Source organism: Rhopalosiphum padi, chromosome 4, assembly GCF_020882245.1.
Source record: "Rhopalosiphum padi isolate XX-2018 chromosome 4, ASM2088224v1, whole genome shotgun sequence".
NCBI classification, from domain to species: Eukaryota; Metazoa; Arthropoda; class Insecta; order Hemiptera; family Aphididae; genus Rhopalosiphum; species Rhopalosiphum padi.
This window is the reverse complement of record NC_083600.1, coordinates 15,245,122-15,269,578: the sequence shown is the minus strand read 5'-3', so window position 1 is coordinate 15,269,578 and position 24,457 is coordinate 15,245,122. Positions and strand designations below refer to the sequence as shown.

General features: G+C 25.5%; 3 protein-coding genes across 4 annotated transcripts; 2 read left to right on the top strand and 1 right to left on the bottom strand.

The window, feature by feature from the left end:
* Positions 1-1,217: 1,217 nt before the first annotated feature.
* On the top strand, positions 1,218-5,452 carry LOC132930621 (methyl farnesoate epoxidase-like). The gene is made up of 8 exons (XM_060996584.1): positions 1,218-1,401; positions 3,586-3,837; positions 3,901-4,052; positions 4,121-4,381; positions 4,457-4,740; positions 4,813-4,930; positions 5,007-5,148; positions 5,238-5,452. The coding sequence occupies exons 1-8, from the start codon at positions 1,320-1,322 to the stop codon at positions 5,426-5,428; spliced, it is 1,482 nt and encodes a 493-aa protein (XP_060852567.1). The 5' UTR covers positions 1,218-1,319; the 3' UTR covers positions 5,429-5,452.
* A 2,557-nt stretch (positions 5,453-8,009) lies between these two features.
* Positions 8,010-10,983, top strand: LOC132929982 (uncharacterized). Its single transcript, XM_060995639.1, has 7 exons — positions 8,010-8,375; positions 8,451-8,664; positions 8,747-9,501; positions 9,571-9,711; positions 9,793-10,121; positions 10,179-10,372; positions 10,664-10,983. The coding sequence occupies exons 1-7, from the start codon at positions 8,199-8,201 to the stop codon at positions 10,951-10,953; spliced, it is 2,100 nt and encodes a 699-aa protein (XP_060851622.1). The 5' UTR covers positions 8,010-8,198; the 3' UTR covers positions 10,954-10,983.
* A 639-nt stretch (positions 10,984-11,622) lies between these two features.
* On the bottom strand, positions 11,623-16,378 carry LOC132929983 (oxygen-dependent coproporphyrinogen-III oxidase). 2 transcript variants are annotated; one of them, XM_060995641.1, is made up of 7 exons: positions 15,935-16,378; positions 15,592-15,760; positions 15,317-15,510; positions 14,099-14,243; positions 13,236-13,509; positions 13,008-13,177; positions 11,623-12,278 (listed from the first exon to the last, which is right to left on the bottom strand). In XM_060995641.1, exons 1-7 carry the CDS (start codon positions 16,015-16,017, stop codon positions 12,183-12,185), a joined length of 1,131 nt encoding a protein of 376 aa, XP_060851624.1. In that variant the 5' UTR covers positions 16,018-16,378; the 3' UTR covers positions 11,623-12,182. The 2 variants fall into 2 exon arrangements, with proteins under 2 accessions (XP_060851624.1, XP_060851625.1); XM_060995642.1 differs by having other exon boundaries at positions 15,592-15,731.
* Between the last annotated feature and the right edge of the window lie 8,079 nt (positions 16,379-24,457).

The window sequence follows — 24,457 nt, the reverse complement described above, 5'->3', positions numbered from 1 at the left end:
TATACATTTCTAATAAAAAATATCTATAATAATAAAAGCTATGATTATGTATAGTTGACCGTCTTTGATTGAGAATTGTTTTTCATATGTAAATAGGTATGTAATGAATTATAATTATAATTGACTTCAAATTAAATACATTCATTACTGTGTATACTGAATATTATAAACAATATACTGTATACTCAATGACGAAGTAAACTCGATGCCATATAGACGTAGTTGTATACTCCCTAAACTGTATAATATGGTTTATGTTCGATACTGTATCGAACATATACATAATATATACTCTATATATACTGCAGTACATGTACCTAACAGAGCGGTTAGCTAGTAGCTATACTAATTACATGCCCGTAATTTTTTTTTTTTATTAATTTTATATTACGAAACAATATTTTTAATATAGAATTTTCGTACATCAAAATTATTTTTTAAGAAGTAGTACATTTTTATTGAAATTTGACTAGGTTTTTCAGGTTACTCCTATATATATATAGACCCTCATTTCACTAAACTAAATTGTAAATAACTATAAAATATATAATTTATATATACCTAACTATTTTGTAGACATTATAAATGTAAATAATTAATAAAATAGACAATAGTGATAATTATAGATAAAAGAAAAATTGTCTTATTTTTTTAACAGCTGGGAGTGCTAAAATTAAAATAGGTCTAGTATGGTGTTTAGTATAATCCCTAAATATTTCCTTAGTTGCCCAATATAAAAATAAAAATAAATATAAATATACAATTGTTCAGTTAAAAATAAATAATAATGTATAGTAAATTGTAAGTAGGTATTATAACACGTATATAATAAATTGTATAAATCTGAAATAGATGACTGTAAATAGTATATATACATCATATAGCTGGTACTATTGTTCAATAATATATTTTATTCACTTAGTATGATAATTTATGTTTTCAGATGAATCAATGTTTTTGGTTAAAAATCAAAATAGTTTCATTTTTAAAATTATTCATATAATACCTATATATATACATACATATATATAAATATAATTTGTTATGTTATGTAAATATGTCTTCAGTGTCCAACAAAAAGTATTTCTATTTATTTGTGAATGGTTTTGGATAAGATCGCCAAAATACAGAGAGAATCGTAGATAAAGGAACAAATAAAAGGAAATAAACGGAAGACCCCTTCCAAGTAATATGGTTTTTTTAAAAAATAAACTGGATGCCAGTCAACATCTCTCCCTCAATCCGTTCTTTCAGTGTATAGACGCTGCAGAAAACACTACCTACCTACGTCTCATAATAATTTTAATCGTCAGTGTAAAATGTTTTTCATAATCGCAGTTTTTTCTGTTTTTATTATTATTTGTATCTTAGATATTATTACACCACACAAATATCCAATTGGTAAGATATTTCTATTATTAATAGATTTAATATTATACATAGTACTTACATGTGTAGGTAAGTATATTATTATTTTATTTTTATTATTTATGTAATATTCATAATTCATATTATTTTTTTGATTTTATACATTTAAAAACCTACTCATATATAATATATTTATTATTGAATATTTGAAATTATTAATTAATCAATAGGTATTTAAAATATATATTTTGTCAATTTTTGAGATTATAATTACAAAGTGTATTTGTGTATTTACAGATTCTACTGAATTCATTATAATAAATTAAACTATAATATTTTTCAGCAAAAGTACCTAATAATACATACTTATTATTCAAATTGTATAAGGCAACAATATTTTTATTTAAATTTATTTTAATTCCTAATATTAAGTGTTAAACGTAATAACACTAGTAGCAATACATTAATAATTTTTAATTACAAATAATATTAAATTCTTTAAAATGTAACTAAAATTGTATTTCATTAAATTTTAATCATTTTTAGGTGTGCCTACTTAATAATAAAATAAAAATAAATTTTCTACAATTACTTGGTATTTTTTTTATTTCAAATACTTATTACTTTTTATTAACATATCATTAAAACTTTATTTAATTTTAAGTATTACATAAAATTATTGTTTTTAATCTTACTTAAACATTTTCTCGTGAAATCTTGTAGGTAAATAAATTATGATTAAAAATATTCTTTGCGAGAAGCGTATGCACATTGTGTGCCATATTTCTTGGTTTCAATAAATATTTTATACTCATATACGCGGTATTAAAGATATAAATTAGGTTCAAATTAATTCGATAAAAGTAATTTTGAAGATGTTGAACTGTTGATACGTAAAAAATCATATTCAAGGTCAATAGTTTTAGAAGAGGCCTAACTTTCTTATGGTAATATTTTTTTTATTGATCCGTTTCATATTACATCATAACAAAATATTTTCATATAGGTACCAAAGAATACCGTAATCGTGTGGGTGCTACTCTTTTAAAATAAAATGAATTAATTTTAATATTATGCATACCACCAGGCAACAATGCACCTGGTGGCTGGCATCTAAAGGGGTGTAGCATTGTTTGAGAATCATTAATTTAGGGAAGACAAAAAAGGAAAAAACCGTTGACCTAGAAACAAGTTTAGATCTTGAGATAGGTCAGGTGTAAAGAGGATGTTTAACCCTACCTCGTTTATTTTCTAAAAGAAACAATATGTATAAATTATGTTGGGTGATCGCAGGTAATCGATAACAAATAATGGGTTTGTTATTTTCTTTCGTCTAACGGTGGTCGTACCTAAAGATAACGTGCATTATGTTGGAGGCCTACAAGTTTTCATTGCCTACAATAGTCATTGACGCCGTTATAGATTCCACTTTGTAATAATTTATTTTTATTAAATGTAAATAGTAAGTTTAAATTTAAACGTTACTTAATGTTCTTTACTAAATGGTATGGTTAAAAGTGTTAGAACAAATATAATGTTTTCAATAGGCAGTGTATTTTTAAACCTATATACATAACTCAACAAACCTAAACCAAGAACTAAGAAGTAAATTTAATTCTTTCCATTTAAAAAGTTCATTGTCAATTTTGAATACCTAAATATGGATATTTTATGTATGACTATATCATAGTAATAATATTATAACCAAATCTAGTGCACACTGCCTTTCCGAAATCGCAGTTTTTTATACTTACTATAAAAAATATAATACACGTATATAGACGATTTTTATTTACCTATACCGAATATCGATGTAAATATATCATGTTAATGTATATTACATTATTACCTATGTAATATAATAATAATATAAAATTTATTTTAATATATTTCATTTTGGCTTTCATCTCTATTCATAATATTAAAACTGTGGTATACCGAATAGGTATATTAGTGATTTACCTGAGTAGATAATATAATACCAAATAATAAATATTTTATTTAATGTATACCTAATATACATAAATACATTTGCAAAATTTCTATTAGCACTTATTCAATTATATACTGAAAGTGCAGAATGATAGAATGTAGGAATGTAGTATCTAATTGATATTTGATACAAGTATATTGAGGAATAAATATTAAACATTAAAATAAAAAAATTGTAAATAATAAAAAAGAACATTATTTAATGAATGAACAAAATGTTTATAGGACCTACAAGAGTTCCTTTGCTTGGTAATTATCTAGAAATACGAAAACTAAGAGATAAATTAGGATTCTATCACTTAGTTTGGGATCATTTGGCAAAATGTTACGGTCAAGTGTTTTCTGTTAAACTTGGTCGAATAGAAGCAGTTGTTGTTTCTGGGTATGATGCAGTACGGCAAGTATTGTGCAAAGACGACTTTGATGGCCGACCAGATGGATTTTTTTTCAGATTCCGAGCTTTTAATAAGAGATTAGGTGAGTTTGTCAAAACAACATATTTAAACATTTCCCATTAATTCAAGAATTTAAAAAAAAAAGGCATAGTATTTGTGGATGGACCAACGTGGACTGAACAGAGAAAATTTTGTATGCAACATTTACGAAAAATGGGATTCGGTGGTGATTTAATGGAAAGAATTATAATCGAAGAAGTTAACGATCTCATGTTAGATATATCGAGAAAATGTGAGGTATGTGTATAAATACATTTTTACAAATAAAATAAATAAAATAATCACTGTAATGGATTTTATTTTAGAATGGTAAACCAATTGAAGTTTATGGTTTATTCGACGTATCAGTTTTAAATGGTTTTTGGGCGATGTTAGCTGGTCATAGATTTGCATTGAATGACTGCAGACTTGCAAGACTTATGGAATTAGTACATGTTAGTTTCAGAATGTTGGATATGTCAGGAGGAATATTAAACCAGATGCCATTCATTCGGTTTTTAGCTCCCAAATGTTCAGGTTACAAATACCTCAAACAAATAATAAACGAATTCTATACATTCTTAAAAGTAAATTCAAATTATAGTTGGTCTATAATCAACTAATTTTAGTGTAATTATTATTCTATATAAAATGTCTTGTAGGAATCAGTAGAAGAACACAAATACATGATAAATGATCAGGAAGATTTTATAAGTGCATTTTTAAAGGAAATTGAGAAAAACAAAGAATCACCCGGGTCATTTTCAGAAGAACAGCTTCTTGTTATTTTATTGGATTTATTTTTAGCTGGCTCGGAAACCACAAGCAGTATGTTATCATTCGTTATTTTACTTTTACTTAAACATCAAGATATACAAGCCAAAGTACACGCAGAGTTAGATGCAGTAATTGGAGATCGAGAAATTCATCTTGCAGATAAAAACAAGTACAAAGATTAAGATTTACTATACATCATTATTCTAATACCATGTTTAACATAATTCGTAATTATGTACAGATTGAATTATCTTGAAGCCGTATTAATGGAAGTTCAGAGACATAGTAACGTGGCGCCGTTAGCAATCGCTCATAGAACTATTCGAAAAACCAGCCTACAAGAATACATAATACCAAAAGTATGATAGTACTTATGTTAATTATACCTATATGTATTATGTAAGTATTAGAAATAATTATTATAAAAATGTTTAGGATACTTTAGTATTGGCGAGTATTTGGAGTGTTCATATGGATGAACAGCATTGGGGTGATCCTAAGGTATTTCGACCTGAAAGATTTTTGGACAATACTGGAAAAATTATAAATGACACTTGGTTTATGCCATTCGGCGTAGGTGAGTATTGAGTATGCCTTTATTATACATTGTTACATAACACAAAACAACGACATATTAACGGTTGGTTTTCAATTTTTAAACTAAAGGTAGACGAAGATGTTTAGGCGAGATATTGGCTAAGACCAATATGTTTATGTTCATTGCCAAATTAGTTCAAAATTTTGAGATACGAATTCCACACGGAGTCCAATTGCCAGATAAGCATCAAGATGGTGTCACTATTTCTCCATCTCCATTTTCTGCTATTTTTATACCTAGACGTTGTTTAAGTCAATAAAATAAAATTTGATAAAAACTTAAATATGTATTATTTATGAATAATAATCTTAAAAAAAAAATCAATAATACTTACTATGTATTTATTAGTCCATCACATTATATTCATATACTATCTATTATTCTACAAGACTTAACAATTTAACATATTACAATACCTACTGATATATTAAAATTATCATAACTTTTAAAATATTTTATCGGTTTATATGGGTTTTTTTTCAGATTTATTATTTCGTGAATACTCAAATTTAATTACCAATGTAGTATGTACTTAATCTTTTTTATTTTAATGAAATGTTAGCATTTATAGGTATACTTATTTATTTTAACAATAAAATTTATATTAGGAAGTATGATGAAGGATAATTATATGAAACCATGTAAGAATGACTAAATGAGGAAACCGGATGAATTAAGTTATATAAAACTGATTTAATAATGGAGACTGAAGAGCTGTTGTATACAACGGTGATATCGAGGGGTTGACATGTTATAATTAAGTATTTATGGACGCGCACACGACGGTGTTTCCAATTTGAAAACAGAACGCCCTCACGCTACTTGAGCAGTTACTAGTTAGATATAAAATAATAATTTAATTAATAATTCAATTGCATATATATATATATTATTGGTGATATTTAATTTAATGGTAACAACTAACAAAGATATATAGAAAACAAATAATAGGTAATGCGAATAATGCCTTTGAGCGCATTATAAAAATACAATAATAAATGGTAGCCTGATTGTCATAATATAAAAAATGTAATGGTAATGAAGTGATTGTTCGGCATATGACAATAAATATTACAATGAATTGAAAATTTAAAGCCATATGGCTGGACAGCCGTTTACCTGCAGAACTGCTGTTCATTAGCGCCTTAGCGGCTTTGGACCAAAGATTAGCTAACACCCAATTAGCCGTCTACTCGTTTCGCAGTTGCGAAAACCAGTCTCCGATAGAAATGAAAAAAGCTCCAATAGTCCAATTTGCGACAAATCGTAGTTTCACAAAATACAAAATTTATTTTATTTAACAAACAAAGTTTAAGCTCGACCTCTTAGTACAAAAAAACTGTAATTGGTCACAAAATAAGATGAAAACTAAATATAGAAAATTAGAAGAAATATTATCATTTGCAAAAGAAAAGTTTAGCATTTATAATATATAAAGTTGAATGCTATATACCTAATATAATATACTTTTTTTTAATAATGTTTCAAATAATAATTTTCGGCACGATTTTTATTTTGGAATACCCGAATATTTATGGACACGGCAATAATGTTCCATTTTCCTTTAGAAAAAAGATGCTCGTAAGGTTAGGTATTTTTTTATATATATTTTATAGTTAACTTGAACAATGTTCATGATTTATACAAATAATTTAAATCAATAAAAACTATATTTTTTAAGTATAGTTAATTTTGAACTAAATGATTTAATGTGTGTCGGTGAATTTACTTGTCGGCCAATCGGTATGTCACGGAACCAAACGTTACCGTTTCGGGATGCTCACATTATTAGCACTATTAAAAAGATACAATATTGTAATAATAAAATACTAACGAGCCACCGGCACCAGCTCAAGATGAATAACTCAATGAACTGAATGAACACGTACTATTATTCACAATGACATAAAATTTACGCGATTCTATAGTCTGCAAGTATATGTATACATCGATGTCAGTAGCGTAACTACCCTTGTCAGCGCCCAGAGGCAAAATATATTTTTCGCCCTACCCTAATATATAAATTCGATTCTTCGATCTTTGTCATTAAAACTTTACCGTGACCAAATTTATGTTTTTTTTATGAGATTAACCCAATCACACTTATATCACATAAAATTATATTTTGTTTCAAATTAAATAAAAATAAATTTACAATTACACAAAACCAATATAATTTTATTTGTTATTTTGTAGCCCGAGGCAACTGCTTCTGTTGCCCCTGCAGCGGTAACTACGCCACTGATCGATGTGCACCCTGAAGTGGGAAAAATATATACGTGTAGGTGTAATGATAAATGACTGATACTTGCAGAAGCTAATTCACAGAAACACGGTAACAAAAAAATGAAAAAATGACAGATAATGAATTAAATGACAAAATGAATGTTTGAATTTATGGGTAGCTTAATAACCAAACACTTGAAAGCCTGAGAGATGGCAAAATTAAAATACTAAATTATCACAAAAATAAAAAAAAAATACGACCAAATATCCAAAACTGGTCCATATTTTGTATAAAAAATAATTTCCTCATGGAGGCCGGCCGTTCAAATCTTTTTGTGCGCTCTGTCAAAGCCATAGTCCATAGACTTATAATACGAGCGTAATGCGCGGTCTATATATTATAAGTCTATGGTCAAAGCACAGTAGATAACCATGGTGGTAATCACGATTTATACTTTATAGATAATCTATAGGATTGATAATAGTTAATTATTTTTACCGCCAATTTTTATACTTGATACAGTACATGAAAAAATATATTTTGTCATGATACAGTAGATATTTAATATTTATTACATTTCTACCATTCACCACAATAATAATAAATACATTAATTTTTAAGTTTTAATGTATCTATTCTCTTGTTATGATTTTTTTTTAGCATATATATTATATTATGTCATTGGTTTAAAATATTAAACACTTATCAGTTATTTATGACTAATATTTTATATATTTTTGTATGCAGATCAAGTGTATTTAAAATAATGTTTTGTTAATTAAATTGAATAGATTTAAAAAAAATGAATATTAACAATATTATGTCTTCATCGTGCGATTTATTCAGAAGAGGAAAGTTTACAGATTGTTGCAACCTTATTCAACATACAGTTGATAATTGTAATTTACAAAAAATTACTGCAGTTGACGAAGTTGAGTTTATCATACTTAGAAATAATTTACTTGTTTGCAATTCTCTGGTATGTATCTATTATGCATATTGAAATTTGAATCCAATATTGGTATATTTTAAATTTATTTAATTGTTTTGTTAGAGGATTTTACCAGAAATTAGTACAGAGTATGTTAGCAAGATGACTGAATTTATAAATATTTCTCAATTATATTTATATGAGAAACATATTCCATTAGAGCTGCGGATTAATTTTGTTTATAATGCTTTGCATTGGTATTGGTTGAAACCAGCTGACATTCCCGATTATTGTTATAATAAAATATTAACATTAGTCAGTGAATCCTTGCACGAAGGTTGGTATTTTATAATTAATATCTATTATTCAATATTCATTAATATTATGATAAAATTTAATTAAATTCTGACCATTTTCAGTATTACATGAAAATGGAAAAAGTACTGTGAATTTTGGATTGCATGTTGGCAACGAACAAGATATACTTAATAGCCTAGAATGCTTGGCTAATAGGTTCCTTAGCTTAGAGCCAATATTGGTTGTTCAATGTTTGGAAATTTCACAGTTATTATTATTAATTTTTTTGTCTCGACGTAGTTTTACTTCACTCTTAGTACATTTTACAATGGAGTTGATAGATAAAATCAAAACTATTACATGTGCTTTTAAACTTAAAAAATCAAGTCATGTTGCTGATTGTTTTAAATTAGGACTTTCAAAAATGAATGTTTTTCTTGACACAGAGCACATAAAAACAACAATTATTATTGGGCATGTATCCTTGTGTATAAGACACATTTTAGAAAATCAACATCAACAAGCCTTGTGCACACTGAACAAAATGGACCAATACTTGAATCAAAATGATGAATTTTTTTGTTTGATATGTTATTTAAAAGCTCTTGCAAATTTCAATTTAGATGAGTTTGAAATGGCATTGTGTTATTTATCTCAAATGGTCGAATGTCCAATGGAATTTTTTATTAAGTCAAGGTGTTATTTATTGCTAGGAAGAACTCACTCAAAAATAGGCAATAGTGATTTGGCAATACAGTCATTTGAGAAATTAAAAGGATCAGAGTTTAATAATATAATAGCTTATTACATGTCACAGCATTATGAAATGAACAACATGCAGTTTATGCAAATGGTGGTGTTGGAACAGGCAATTAAGGTAATGTTAATCACAATGCTTAAAAAGTTAAAATATATGTATACAATAGTATTTAAAATGATTGTTTAGGGAGATTTTGATGGACATAATAAACAGGAAGAATTATCCAACAGTTTCATTACAAAAGTACTTATTATTTTACATCCACAACCGGATTTGACTGAAAGGCAATTACTTTATTTGGCGGCAAAAAAAAAATTTGAGCAGACTGTATGTATTTTTTTTGTTTGATATATTTGTTTTATCTACAGATAAATTATATCTACTGATGATTTTAAATGATTTTATTAGAACTATAAACTAGCAGCTTCTACTTATTTAAATCTTTTGGAATTGAATGAGGTTGATCAATATATTTCTGACTTAGTAACAATTCCACCAATGTTTATGCTTAAACATGAAGCGGCTGTTGCTCTTTTAAAAGCTCATAAACCAGAAGAATCTTTTAAACTGTGTCAATCATTAGTTGAAGAATATGAACCAGGATACGGTATGTGGAAGAGTGATTCATTTTGGGCTGATGAACTGAATGATTATAATTTTAATGTGATTGGAACTATGTTATTGGCTGAAACAGGTTTCAATAAAAATACTGATGTAGTTTTGGAAGCACTAAACAAGTAGATTCCTATTCCCTAATTGTATAGATCTTTTTTTTATAACATATCTGATTCAAGGTCTTTCAATTGTCTGTATGCAAAAATCAGTTTTGATTTTGTGACTGAACGTAGTAACCACGATGAAAATATTACAATTTTACGACGAATTCTCATTGGTAAAGTATTATTACTTAAAGCTACAGTTTTGAGTAAGTTAAATAAAGAAGAGGACTGTGAAGCTGCATTCAAAAAGGCACTTTCATATAATGCGGGTAAATTATAGAATAAAACTAAAATTCAATTGTGAAAATAATTATAATAGATAAAATGTTAATGTTTTACATCTATCTATATATGCATTTCAAATTAAAAGGATGAATGTAATTGCTAATTTGTATAATGGGTACTAAATTTACATACCTGGTAGTATACAAGAAGTGTTTTGTCACAGTAAATATAACAAAAAATGTACATGTCGTTTGACAAAGATAACAAACTCTGTTGTTATAATGCTATATCACTTATATCATTCAAGAATTTCTATAGTAAATATTTTTTTTTAGGAGATGAAGATATTGTGTATTTATATTCAAAATGGTTGGAACATAAAGGGAAGTTATCAGAATCAATGAAGGTTCGTGATCAATTCGATCGAAACAAAGTTAATACAATTATGTGTGATAATGTTGTTATGACTTTTGTATTGGAAAATAAGCATGGCCTCGAAGACACAATAATTGGTGAAGATGTGATGGATGACTTGTTTGCTAGTACTGATGATAAACCAATGGACCTAGACAATGAAATGGATCCAGCTGATGATGATATTTTTAATAACTTGTTTTTGGATTAAAATAAATAAAAAAAATGATACTTGTTGTAATTTGTATATTTGTTGTTATTTGTTTGAGTATTGTAACTGAAAATTACATATGCTTTTGGGTATTACGATGATCATAGTAATGTATAAAAATAAAAAAAGCTATTTTAAGAATTTTGGCTTAATTCTAAAAAAAGTTTACAATTTTATAGTGATTTTTATTTTTTTTTAGATGATGGTCTGTTTTGTGAGGTAAAGGGTCATCTCTATTGTAGGGGTCTTATAAATTGTATTGCAATACATCAATATAGGGCATGTTTCATGTCTATCACTATCACAAATTACTATTAGTCGTCACTCAGTGCTCGTTAATAGAAATTGTTAACTAATTTTGTTTTCAATATTTCAATACAAATAAGTAAAAATTGAAAATATATGTTTATATATTATTTGGGTACAAGATTTTTTTTTTATACGCATATCTAAGTGTAATAATATGGAAAACGAAATATAACACGGGACTTTCTACTAAAAACCAGACAAAGTGTCCCATTTAAAATTTGTTAAGACAAGGAAACATAATGCTCAAAAAAGAGACAAACCTTTTTTATGCAAAACATAATATAGTTAACTTAATGTAAATTGATGTTATTGAAATTTTAGTTGTCTATGTACTTATAAAATAATATAGCAAACAAAATATACACAAGTTTTAACGCATTTAATTGGTTTCATATATAAATATGAGTTTTCAATGCATAAATTAATTTGTGTTTAAACATAATAATTAAACCTAAACAACCTTTTTCATACAAAGCTTCAATTTAAACTAATAACAATAGCTTAACACACATGTTGACAATTTAAAATATAAATTAATTCCATAGTAAAAACTGAATGAAGGTTTATTATTTTGGTTTAAATACCAGTTTTAAATCCTTAAAAAATACAGGGTTGTACATAAATACTTAAAAAAATAATTTTAATAAAATTTCCATACACCAAAAATAATTTTAAATACCAACATTATTAACAATAATATATATTTAATATCATACATAACTTAACTAAAATAACAATATAAAAATACAATCATGAAATAATAATACAGAAAAACAAATTTAACAATACTTTTCTGTCTGTTAATAATTATTAATAGACAAACTCTGAATTGATTCTATTTGCTTTAAAATTAAATTGAAAACAATATTTTTTAGAATATTAACTAATTGAAATGAAGTTTTCTAACTTACTAAGATTTTTTATTCTATTTTAATCCAATCTTTTGGATTTCTGAGAACCTCTGTTAATTTTCCTTCTCTACTTTCAGGATCTGGATTGTGCATATACTTCCAATTCTAAAAAAAAATAAATCAAATTACAAATGCTAATACAATAATTGTATATTAATATGTTATACATTTAAACATACTCCTATGTTTAAAGTATTAATAATATCAAAATTTATGAATATACTTTGAAATATATTTAGCTTAATTTTATGTTAATCAAAATAAAGTTAAGAAATTTGTAATTTGTATTATGCAAGAGGGCGTCACACCCGTATGTGTTGTCTCCGTCTTATAAGTACATTACATAGCAAATTTATGCTCAGCAGATCACATTTAGCTCTGTTAGTTTAAAAATTAGAGTGAATCAACTCATTATGAAATTTGATAGTAAGAACATTATCTGTGTTTGTATGTTGGTTTTTTATGATAGTTTAATTTTTTAGCAAGTTATGCGTTAATTTAGTGTAAATTAAAAATGCTAATAACTTAACTAAATAATTGTATAAAAAACCAACATATAAACACAGATAATGTTCTTACCATCAAGATTCATAATAGGTTAATCTACTCTACTTTTTAAACTAACAGAGCTAAACGTGATCGGCTGAGCATAAATTTGTTATGTTATGTACTCTTAATATATAATTATTTAAATACATTACAATTATTATATGTATTTTATATAGAAGATATTAAACAGAAAAATATTGAAATTTTAATTTTACTATTAAAGATAAACCTGTTTAATTTAATTTAAAACAGGAAATTATACACAATACAATTTTACCAACTTACTGCAGTCAAGGGAAGTGACATAAGTATACTTTCATATCTAGCTCCAGGCGTGTAGAGACCGAATTTTGTACCTCTGTCATATATCAAATTAAATTCAACATACCGTCCTCGTCTTAGTAATTGCCATTCTCTTTCTTTTTCATTATATAAATCGTTTTTATGCTTTTGTACTATAAAAATAAATGTATATTAATATTTTATACAACTTCATAATTATTTATTATATACCTAATGGTATATATGAAGGGATAACTGCTTGTGCACAACTCTTTACAAAACTGAATGTAGATGGAGTATCTAAGTCGTCAAAAAATATACCACCTACTCCTCTTCGTTCTCCTCTATGTGGTATATTAAAATAGTCATCACACCATCGTTTAAATTTAGGATAATATGCTTTATCATGTTGATCACAAGCATTTTTTAATGAACGATGAAAATGGATTGCATCTTCTTCATTTAGATAATAAGGAGTTAAATCAGTACCTCCACCGAACCACCACTGGAATAATAAACACAATTAGAAAATCATTATACTTATGATATCTTTAAAATTATGATGACTAATAAGATGATAATAAAATTTTAAGAACAGATAATAATAAGCTGGGCTGTGAATTTAATGCATTAAAAAACGATGAAGTATACATAGAAAGTTAAAAAATTTGAGAAATTATGCGATATAATTGTAATACAATTTAAAATTATGTTTATGGTTTGAAAGGTATACCAATCAATAATAATATGCGTCAAATATTAAAAACAAATGTATACTATAAAAAAAATATTAACAATATTAATTTAAAGAACCTGAACATTTTTAAAATATTTAAAACTAAACTATTTAAAGTAAAAATAACGAGAGAAATAATAATTTCCTCAAATAAGCAATTTAAACATTTAAAAAACACATAGTTGTAAACTTGTACTCATTTATATTGTCTAAAATATCAATATATTAAAAATGCAATTTCTAATTAAAATAGAAATGTTTTTAATCAAATTCATTTTGAATTTAGAATAAAATTTATTGATATGGAAAAATCATTAAATATGGCCCTAATAAGTAACAATGTTTATTGCAAGTATACCTCTATTGTATTATCAGGTAAAGTGACTTCAAAGTATCTATAATTAAAATGTATAGTAGGCACATAGGGATTGCGTGGATGTATCACTGCACTGACACCTGCAGCAAAGAATGGAAGTACTTGACCGCTTTTAAAATTTTTACCTCTGGAATAAAATAAATTATAAGTTGAAAAAATAGAAACACAGCTTGGGGATGAAACATTTATTGATATATTATTCACTTTGTATTAGTAGAAGTTTCTGTTATAATGTGTGTTAATTAAATATTCTAGTAAATATTAATTTTGTTTTTATGTTCTATACAAGATACCTACTTAATAAGTTATAAATTTGTTTTATTTGTTTAATTTAAATAATGATTTTGAAAATTTTTTTTATTTTAATTAAAAAAATAATTCTAATAAGTAATATGATTCAAAATTTCTATTTAAAAATAACTGATAGTGTTAGACATTAGTATTACTATAAGTAATTTAATATCGGTTATCTTTATACCAGAATGTGACTAAAGAAAAAATTATGATTATAATTAATACTTATGGCTGATGCTGATCAGAGTTGTAGTAAGTATAAAAATGTTGTTTCACTTAGGTTAGGAGTGTTAGGACTATAGTTCAAAAACCTATAGGTAAAACTATTTTTTTTTTATTTTAACTTAAGACTAAACATTACCAATAATGAGCCAAATGTTGATATACTAGTCCGTATAAAACAACAATTGCTTTTCTTTAACTTACAAGTAACTCAAAATATTGTATTTTGTAGGAGGTAATGGGATATTAATATTTGATAACTACTGGAGTAAAACAATCAAATAAAGACTAGAAAGTATTTAATTAAACAGAAATTTCTTATTAATACAGTAATAATAGAACAGTTAAACTATTAAGTTCAAAAATTGGATTGAATGGTAGGGAATATATTAATTATTAGGGATGGATAAAACATAAGTTTTCATGATTGCAAACTTAATTTTTTTTTGAACTAATCTTTTTAAAACTTGAACTTTTATAAATTTAAATGTAACAAATTTTAAAATAAAATCGTAGTAACAGTGTAAATACTTTAAACAAAATTAAATAAATCTATATTTCAAACTTGTTGTTTATGCATAATATTATATGAGATATTCAAATTTAAACTTGAAATCTTCTCTGATCAAATTAATTTAAATTTGAGGTGTTTGAGGGTCCATATTATATATTATTTACATTTACCTAGCTCTCATCTGATCGATTGCTCTGGGAGGTAAATTACCATGAACTACAGAAACATTAACGCCAGCTTTTTCAAAAACTTCTCCTTCCTGCATTACACATGTAACTCCACCACCACCCTCAGGTCTTAACCATCGATCTACTTTGAATTTTTCTCTCGGTTCTTCCTTTTCAAGTGCTCGACAAAATTCGGCCTAAAAAATGAACATTTAATAAAAGAAGTATATTAATAATACTTGTATAATAACTTATAATATACATTTGTAATTATTTACTTGTATATTCATAATCATAAGTTCCATCATTGTTTTCATATCTTCAGGTCTACTGTTTAACGTTTGTAAATCTGTAACAGTGTCTGCCATGAATTTGTCAATAGCCAACGATTTTGCTGCTACAGTACTATATGATACGCCTAATGCAATAAGTGTTCCAGGGATTAATCTATATAATTGATGATTTTAAACAATTAAAATAAAGCAACATACAGGATTATTTTTCTAAATCTTTCTAGTATAACAAATTTAAAATTAAGTTTTACAACACAGTTTTGATCTTAGTTTCAAAAGCTATGCAATATCATCTTTTTTAGACAGATTATTTTTAACAAGTACTTGCCTTAATTTTTTGTCATCCTTCATCTTTAAGCATGTCACCGTGTAAACCGTCTTAATGGTGGAAGATATGACTTTTAATATCATCGTGTCGACGACGTAGGTCACGTATGTATATCTATTAAAAAATTATTAAAACACAGATTGAAACGTAACCACTGTTCCACAGCACAAAAACTGTAAAAAATAATTAAAAAAATATTCTCGTTTCTACGGTCGTGATTAAGTTAAGTAGTTGGTGCTCATTGGTCTGTCACTTGTGACAGGATAGACATTCTATAATCTATACTATTATTATATTATGTCACTACTGTCACAGTCAGGTTTTACGAGTGAGTATGTATTAAATAATTCAAATGTTATGATATATGCACCGAGTCCTGAGGTGACGAGGTTCAAGACGTGCACGTTTGCGTACGACAATATTTATTTAATCATGTTATCCCGGCGGTCATATGATAAGGAATGTTGATAATGCCGCGGGCTTGTTTCGAAAATTACTATTATTTTTTAGTGATACTATTATACATAGCTATTGGCCCACGACTGTGGACTACGTGATTTAAATCACGTTATTATATTGTTGCTATTTATACTGTTATACTTTTATAGTTTTATAGTTATTTCAACTTTAGTACTATAAGTAGGTATATAGTAATAACCTAACGGCTAACTTATATAAATATATCTTAGTTCGTGTCGTTTGTGAATCATTTAAATACACGGTACACTATAACTTTAACTGTTTAAAATTTAGATCATATTATACATTACACATACACGTAAAACCTCTCTATACAATTTTCCGTTATAAACTATAAAGAGTTTTACGCTATATAAATGTAAAAAAAATGAAATTTCAAGAATGTATCTATGTATTTAAAAAGTTACATTTTAGATAAATATTTTGTACAACGTAAAATTATACTTAAAGATTATAATAAATGAATAAACATTTAAATATGTTTTGTCTTTTGTGTATAATACATATGTTTTAATAGATTTGAATTTAAAATTGTGACTGAAACTTTTATAATTTTTCTAAACATGAGATTGCGGTTTTAAAATTTTTTAATTTCGACTCATCGCTGGTCTTACTGCCATCATAATGATTACCGTTTTCTATGATTTGTCTGTCTGACAGAGAGTATTTTTACTAATTGGGTTACGAAAATTGTCGGTTTCCGTTTTGTAGAAGTTCCGTCTTAGAGAAATTTCGTATATTACTTGAGCTGGGACTATTGACATTTTCAATTATAAAGAGAATTATGTCTAATAGAGGGTCCGTTATAGAGAGGTTTTACAAAGCTCTGTTTGGCAAAGGGTGTATTCTAAACCCAAAATTGACAAAGTTAGAGCTAGGTATAACTTTTTAAAAAATGTATTAAATTACATTTTTTTTAGTTAACGTATTTGTTCGTTCTAAATATCATTTGATACTTTATACATTTATTATTAGTAATAAATTATTTACTATATATGAATTATTATTTTATTTTATTATTATACACTATTGTGAAATTATAGAAATTAAATAATTTATTTTAAAAAAACATGTATTTTCTTAGCTCTAGCTTTGTCAATTTTGTGTTTAGAATAGGTACTTGTTGTTAGATCAAATTGCTTGAAAACAATTGATTAATTCGAAAATTATATTAAAAATAGGGGTTGCCATTTAAAAAATACGAAGTTGTGTTGCGCAAGCGCAAATACATTAGTTAAAAAAATTGTAAGTCATAGGAATTCATGATCCATTAGTCTAGTTTAACGTCCCGCAAACAGAATTGAAAAATATTTAAAGGGTAATGAGTGATAAAATGTACGCTGTTTTATGAGACACACGGTATATATTATAATTGTGTATATGATCTAAACTGTTATAGTTATGACTAGGGTTCGGGACTTCTTGCATTTGTATGTTTTTTTGTAGTGGTCGTAGATTATTCTAGATGAGTTATAAATTTATTTTATGAAATGGCGAAACTAAATATAATATTTTTGCATATTTCGTCATATTTTTGGAAAAGTGCATAATTGAACAATTTTTAGCATATTCATGCATATTTTACATTTTATAAATTAGTAGTATGTAGGTACATAAAATTGTTGGGAAAAATCATAATTTGAAATTATTCAAAAATATTTTTTTAAATAAATTAAGGTCGTAGTCTGACGTATCTGACTCGTACTTCTGTTTATTATAGTTTCTTTGTCACTTAAGAATCAACCTTTTTATCGACAATTGTATAGTAAAACCTAATGATATCTAGATTCTAAATTGTAGGTACAACGAAATGAAAAGTAGTACGTGTTTGTTTGTTAATCATGGTTATGTAGCTACCTAATTTTTAAATTTTTATTTTTATAATTATAATATGCTTTATGCGTTTTTAAAAACAAAATAAAAATTAGCTACATATTTTGATGATTTTGACTGCATATTTCGATAATTATAAGTGCAACAAGTCCCACGAACCCTAGTCATGACTTATGAAGTCATGAACATTAGTTATCAGTCATCGACACTCATAAACATTTTATTATTCATGTTCATCTCTATAGGAAGTATACAAGTGTATAATTTATTTGTAAATATTTTTATAATAATAGAGATAATAATATACTATATATATATAGTATTTATAGATAGACAGGCAGTCACGAATTCGTATTTTATTTATGTGTGATTATACTGTAAACAATCATGTCAATATTAACGACAGTTTGGGACCTCAACTTAAGGTAATGTTGTTATAGCCAATAGGTAGGTACTAGCTATAAGCTACTAGGTTACAGGTACCGTATTCTCGATTCTGTATATTATCTGTATGGTGGTTTGGTCCGTGTTTAAAAAACTCTTGTAATCTCATTATTCACCAAATTGAAATAATAATTGAATAATATTGATTAGGTAAAACAATAATGAAACATGTAATCGAATTGAGTGATAATAAAATCAAGTGTAATACATGGTGATTTCATGTCACCACGGTAGGACAAGTTCAATTTTATTACGGAAAAGGTAATAAGAGAGATAATAATTAAGTCTCAAGAAGGAATATAACTTAGGAGTTAAGAAGGATGTGGTGAATTAAACTGGATAACTGGCTTTGAATAGAGATCACTGGAAAATTGTATCTGAGACGGGATGAAATAACCACATATAACACCCTAATCCATGGTGGAGTAAGTACTTTAGTACTTAGTTGAATATTTGAAACTATTTGGTATATTATTATGGTAACGGGTTAACTATAAGGTTTACACAAAATACAGTGACTGCGGTGAAATAATACCTCAAGATTTTCTTTATAGATTGATGACTTAATCTAAGCATTTACGATTTTAGTACATATATTATTAACTGTTTTCGTGGGAGCAAATGGTGAAGGAGAGTTTTGTTACTACAGAGCAGTTGAAAGGTATAATAGCATATATAAATTCATAAATACATAGGTCATACTCGTTTTAGCTACTCATAGGTAGAAGTTTAAACTTTAAGCACAACAGCTATTAAGATTTAATTTTACACAACAGTAGGTACCAATATGGCCACATGTTTTTAGTGTATTTAGTATTTACCAAATTAATAATAAATAAATTATAAAAATATACATTGGTATGTATAAAGCTATCTGCATCGTCTATGTGTGTATAAATTGTATTATGTATACATTTATAATACGTAGGTATCTAATGTAATATAATAATTATAAGTACCTATGTTCTGAAGCCTACACAATTCAAAATTCATGAGATAGGTATATTAAGGGTTAATTAGGGTTTCCGTAAAAGTAATAATTTAGTCTAGTCTTAGGTATCTATATTTACTCTATACCCTATTAAATTTGGATCACTTTATTTTTGCCATTATTATATGGTTATTTAATTTACACATATAATATGCATTAGCATTTTATAATGATTATGATGGTTACGCTGGTATGGTAGGTTAGTAAAACTTTAGTACATAATATTATAGTAGTTTACAGACAGGAATATTACGCCGTGAAAAAATTAATGCAAATATAAGTTGAATGACTTTAAATTATATCTTTGAGGACTAGGTGAAAAAAAAATAGATTTATCATATCTACATACTATAGTAGGTATTCTACCTACTTTATAATTATAAATATTATATATATTATAAATACTTATAATAATAAATTAACTAGGAATAGGGTTTGAAAAATATTTCAAAAACATTTTTATCTTTATACGATTCTCAAGTATTTTAAAAGCGGATAATATTATTTTTATTTCAAACATGATTATAATTTGTGTAAACTTTCTTTTAAAATAGTTAAAGTACCGTTTCTGTAACTTACAGGTTAATTCTGCAATTTAAATAGGTATTTCTTAGTAAATACCAATGTCCAAGTCCAATTACTCCAATTGATTTATATTTTTATCCCTTCACTATATTATTAGTATAATAATAATTAATATATCATTAAGTAAATATTTAAAAAAAATAAATTTACGATATTAATACATTAAAGGAAATGCTATAGGTACAGTATAGACAGTATACAGTATTAATATCTTTAAAAGTTACTTACTATAACGTTTTAAGCTGGAAACTCTATGTTAATATTTTATTAAAGGTTAATAGATAATTCAAAATAGCTACCGAGGTCGGAATTTAAGCTTTTCGTTGTAACATTTATTATTATTTGCTATGTACAAAGACATTTTATTATTATATTATTTAGATTAATTGAAAGTAATAATTCCACGAACCTATTCACACCGTTTTACGGTAAGTTAGTTTTCACTTATTAAGTTACAAGTTAATAACAGTTACCTAGTAATAATATTATATAAAATAATATTATAATAACCATAATTCATTACTCTATGATACATGCGATTTTTTTCAGATTTTTTATTATTATTAAAAGAATATATTACATTTTGTGTATACATAATATAATAAGTAAAACGTTTAATACCTACTTTTAAAAGAAATGTTGTATTGTATGTTGTAGGATTTTTTTTATTATTTAATTTACAACCTACTGATTTAATAGGTCTCTTACCTAGTTTTAAATAGCGTAACCGGCTGATTGGGTTAGTTCAATCACTTCAAACTACCATATTATTAGTTAAAAAATAAATTACTCATAGAAATATACGTAAAAATAACTATGAGAATAAAAATTTAATAATTTACTTGATATAAAATTTAAATTTAACACATTCGTTATACAATATAACTTACACAAAAATATGGTACATTTGCCAAAGGTATACTATACAGCGGAGTGATTTCTCTAGTTTTTATATAGTACTAAATTACTTAATAAGAGTCTTGAGACAGTATTTTTAAGTTTTTAAATTTTTTTATACTACCTACTGATGTGATTTGGATGTGGTTGTGATATCCTTCATTCAAATTCCGAAAGGAGCGATGAATGTATTAGTTTATAATGATGTGTTTTTTTTATTGTCTAATACTTTTTATAGTACAAAAGTCTTCAATATGAGAATGTTTATTTTGGCAGAAAATTAGTTAGTTTGTAACTAGTTTGAGGGGTCATGAGTAAAAGTTCCCAGTACTTTTTAGAATAATTGCTAAAAATGAAAATAAAAATTAAAAAACTAAGATTATTACGAAATACCAGGCTGATTAAATAATTATTTATAAATTAATTTTATAGATACTAAATATTTTTATCTAATATTTATTTCAGCATTTCTTAAACATGATATAATATAAAAAATATTTTGGCTCTCTTTGAGCTATTAATATTTATTATACATATTTGAAATTATAAGTGCTTTCTATAAAATATATTTATACAATTTTGTTTTAAAACGTTTGAAGGTTTTTTATAAGTTATTCTTACACTAATTAAAAAATACCAAATATATATAAACACGATTATTTGTTTTTTAGAAATTTGATAATTATTAAAGTTTGACAAAATATGATATTTTAACGAAAAATAACGAGGAAAAACTAGAAGAAATACTTTAACGATTATATTTATTTCAATGTAATTGAAAATTTTCACAATTACTTATTTTATTATTTTCTAGATACAATGGAATTATTTAGACTAATTTTAAGCTATTTTTACCTCGATCCTCGGTGTAGCTCTAACTACCATTGGCGCCCTTGGGAAATCATATTTGTTGCCCTTAATCAACATACAATTTTATATCATTTCTATAGAGAAGCTAAGATTTTCACATACATTTAAACCTCATTAATATTATGCTCACTAATAACTTATTTTATCACGATTATAACCCATGTATAATTATAATCGAACAGCACTTATTAATGCCAACTTTCCTATAAATCGTTACAACTTATAAAAGCAACAATCTTAAAGAAATCAGTCTTTTTAAACTTTAAACTGTTCTATAACTATAATATTTAATTATATTATGCATACATGTTAAAATTTGCATATTTAAAAATCAAATTAACATTCATGTACAAAATAAACAATAGTGGAGGAATTCAGAAATATGAACTTCCTGAGGTACACCTAATGGAATTGAAATAAATTTTGAAACATTTAAAATTTTATTTTTAACTCCTAAATAATATATTATAGAAATAATTAATAAATGTTTGTATATAATATTTATGTATATATTATATAAACCTAATCTATTGTAAATGTGATCATTTACCAACACCTATCAACTCAAACTTACGAATAAATATCGCGTAGTTGATTGTATCGAATATTTTAATGGTATATGTATAGACCACGTCCACCTGATTATTCAACTCAACAGCACCCATAAATTAGTTACAACGAGAAATTAATTTTAAATTGTAGACATTTGTTGGCGAAATCTAAATTGTTAAGATTTTGTTTAGTTTGAAAAAAAGTGTAGTTTTGTTAGAAAAATTAACTCAAGTACTTTTGAAATAGCTGATGGTTCGATAATATTTAAAAATTGACTGGATGAAATAGGATTTCCATGATTTGTAAAATGTAGCCGAAGATAGTGTTAATGAAAAATGAAAATGTAACAATGGTGTATAACTGTTAAACTGTTAAGCCTATATATAATTATTTAAAACAATTTCTAGACAGTAAGTAATTATATTTTCATTTCTAAAATGTAAGAAAAACCCTTTGCATATTAAAATATGTTTTATATGTAATATACTAATATACTTATATACATAATACAAGTATAATCGGAATCATAGATATTATTTATGAAGGTTTTTAGACTCATTCAAAACCTATTTCAAATTTGTCATCAAAATATTATAATAAAAGGGGGTTTTTCAAAATATAATAAAATATTTAAAAATTATTATATATTGTACTATTCTGTTTTAATACATTTTTTGTGCTTATATAACAACAGTTTATTTTGACGACTTAATGCATTTAAAAATCGGGTAGTGTATATAAACTTTAATGGATTTATGTTGTCATAATTTAAATTCAAAGTTATAACTTATAGGTACTGTATGGTATACTATATAGATATCCATGAATATTAAATTTAACATATTAATTTTCATTAAACTTTACGAAGAAGAACTTTTGTGTATACGGATTATACACTTAACACTAATGAACTTTTTACGTCTTAAGAAACACAATATAGGTAATTACCTAAGTTAGACAAAATACTTATTATAAATTAAAATAAAATAATTCATTACATTAAGCCAACATATGTGTATATGTATCTGTTTATTAGAAAATATTTTTTCTGAGATATGTAAAGTATATACAATATATATGATTTATTATTTATATATTTTAAAATATTAAAAAAAAAAAACTGAAATTAATTGGCCGAAATATATATATTTTAGGAAAAAATATCAATGAAAAGATTAAAAATTAGTTTTAACATAATAATTAATAAAAATTTGTTTTTAAACTATGAACTTATGAAACGACGATGTTATTAAATATTTAAAGTATTTAATATGTATATAATATATATTATAAGTAACTGCTTTGTGTTTGAAATACAGATCGTAAGCATTTATAATACAAAAAAAGGTTCATAGTACATATATTGTTAATTATTTATTACAATTCTCCATTAATACAGTTATTAATTTAAAATGTCAAAGTAAAATTAAATAAATATTATTTGGTATTATTTTTTTTGGTATTTAATGAAAATAGTCAAAATGCTACATTATTTTTAGTTATTGCATAGACTTATTTATTTCTATATAGATTCAACTAGTTAGTACCTTGTAGTAATTTTATAAAATACAAGTTTTCAAATAAAAACGGTTGTGAGGAAATTCTAAGTTTTAACCTCTCTTTATTGCTTATTTGTTTCCAATTATTTAGTTCTAAACTAATCTAAAAATAACTTCTTTGAGGAAATTACATCTATTTACCAAACTTAAAATCATTGCAGCGCTATCATTTACTTGTCTAACTATCTTATTTAGCAATCTTTGCATGGCAACCTTAAAGAATATAATATTATTCATACATTTTAGAATACTTTTACGTATTCCCTAAAATATGTAAAATCTTTTGAAATGAACAAAATGGTAATTGTTATT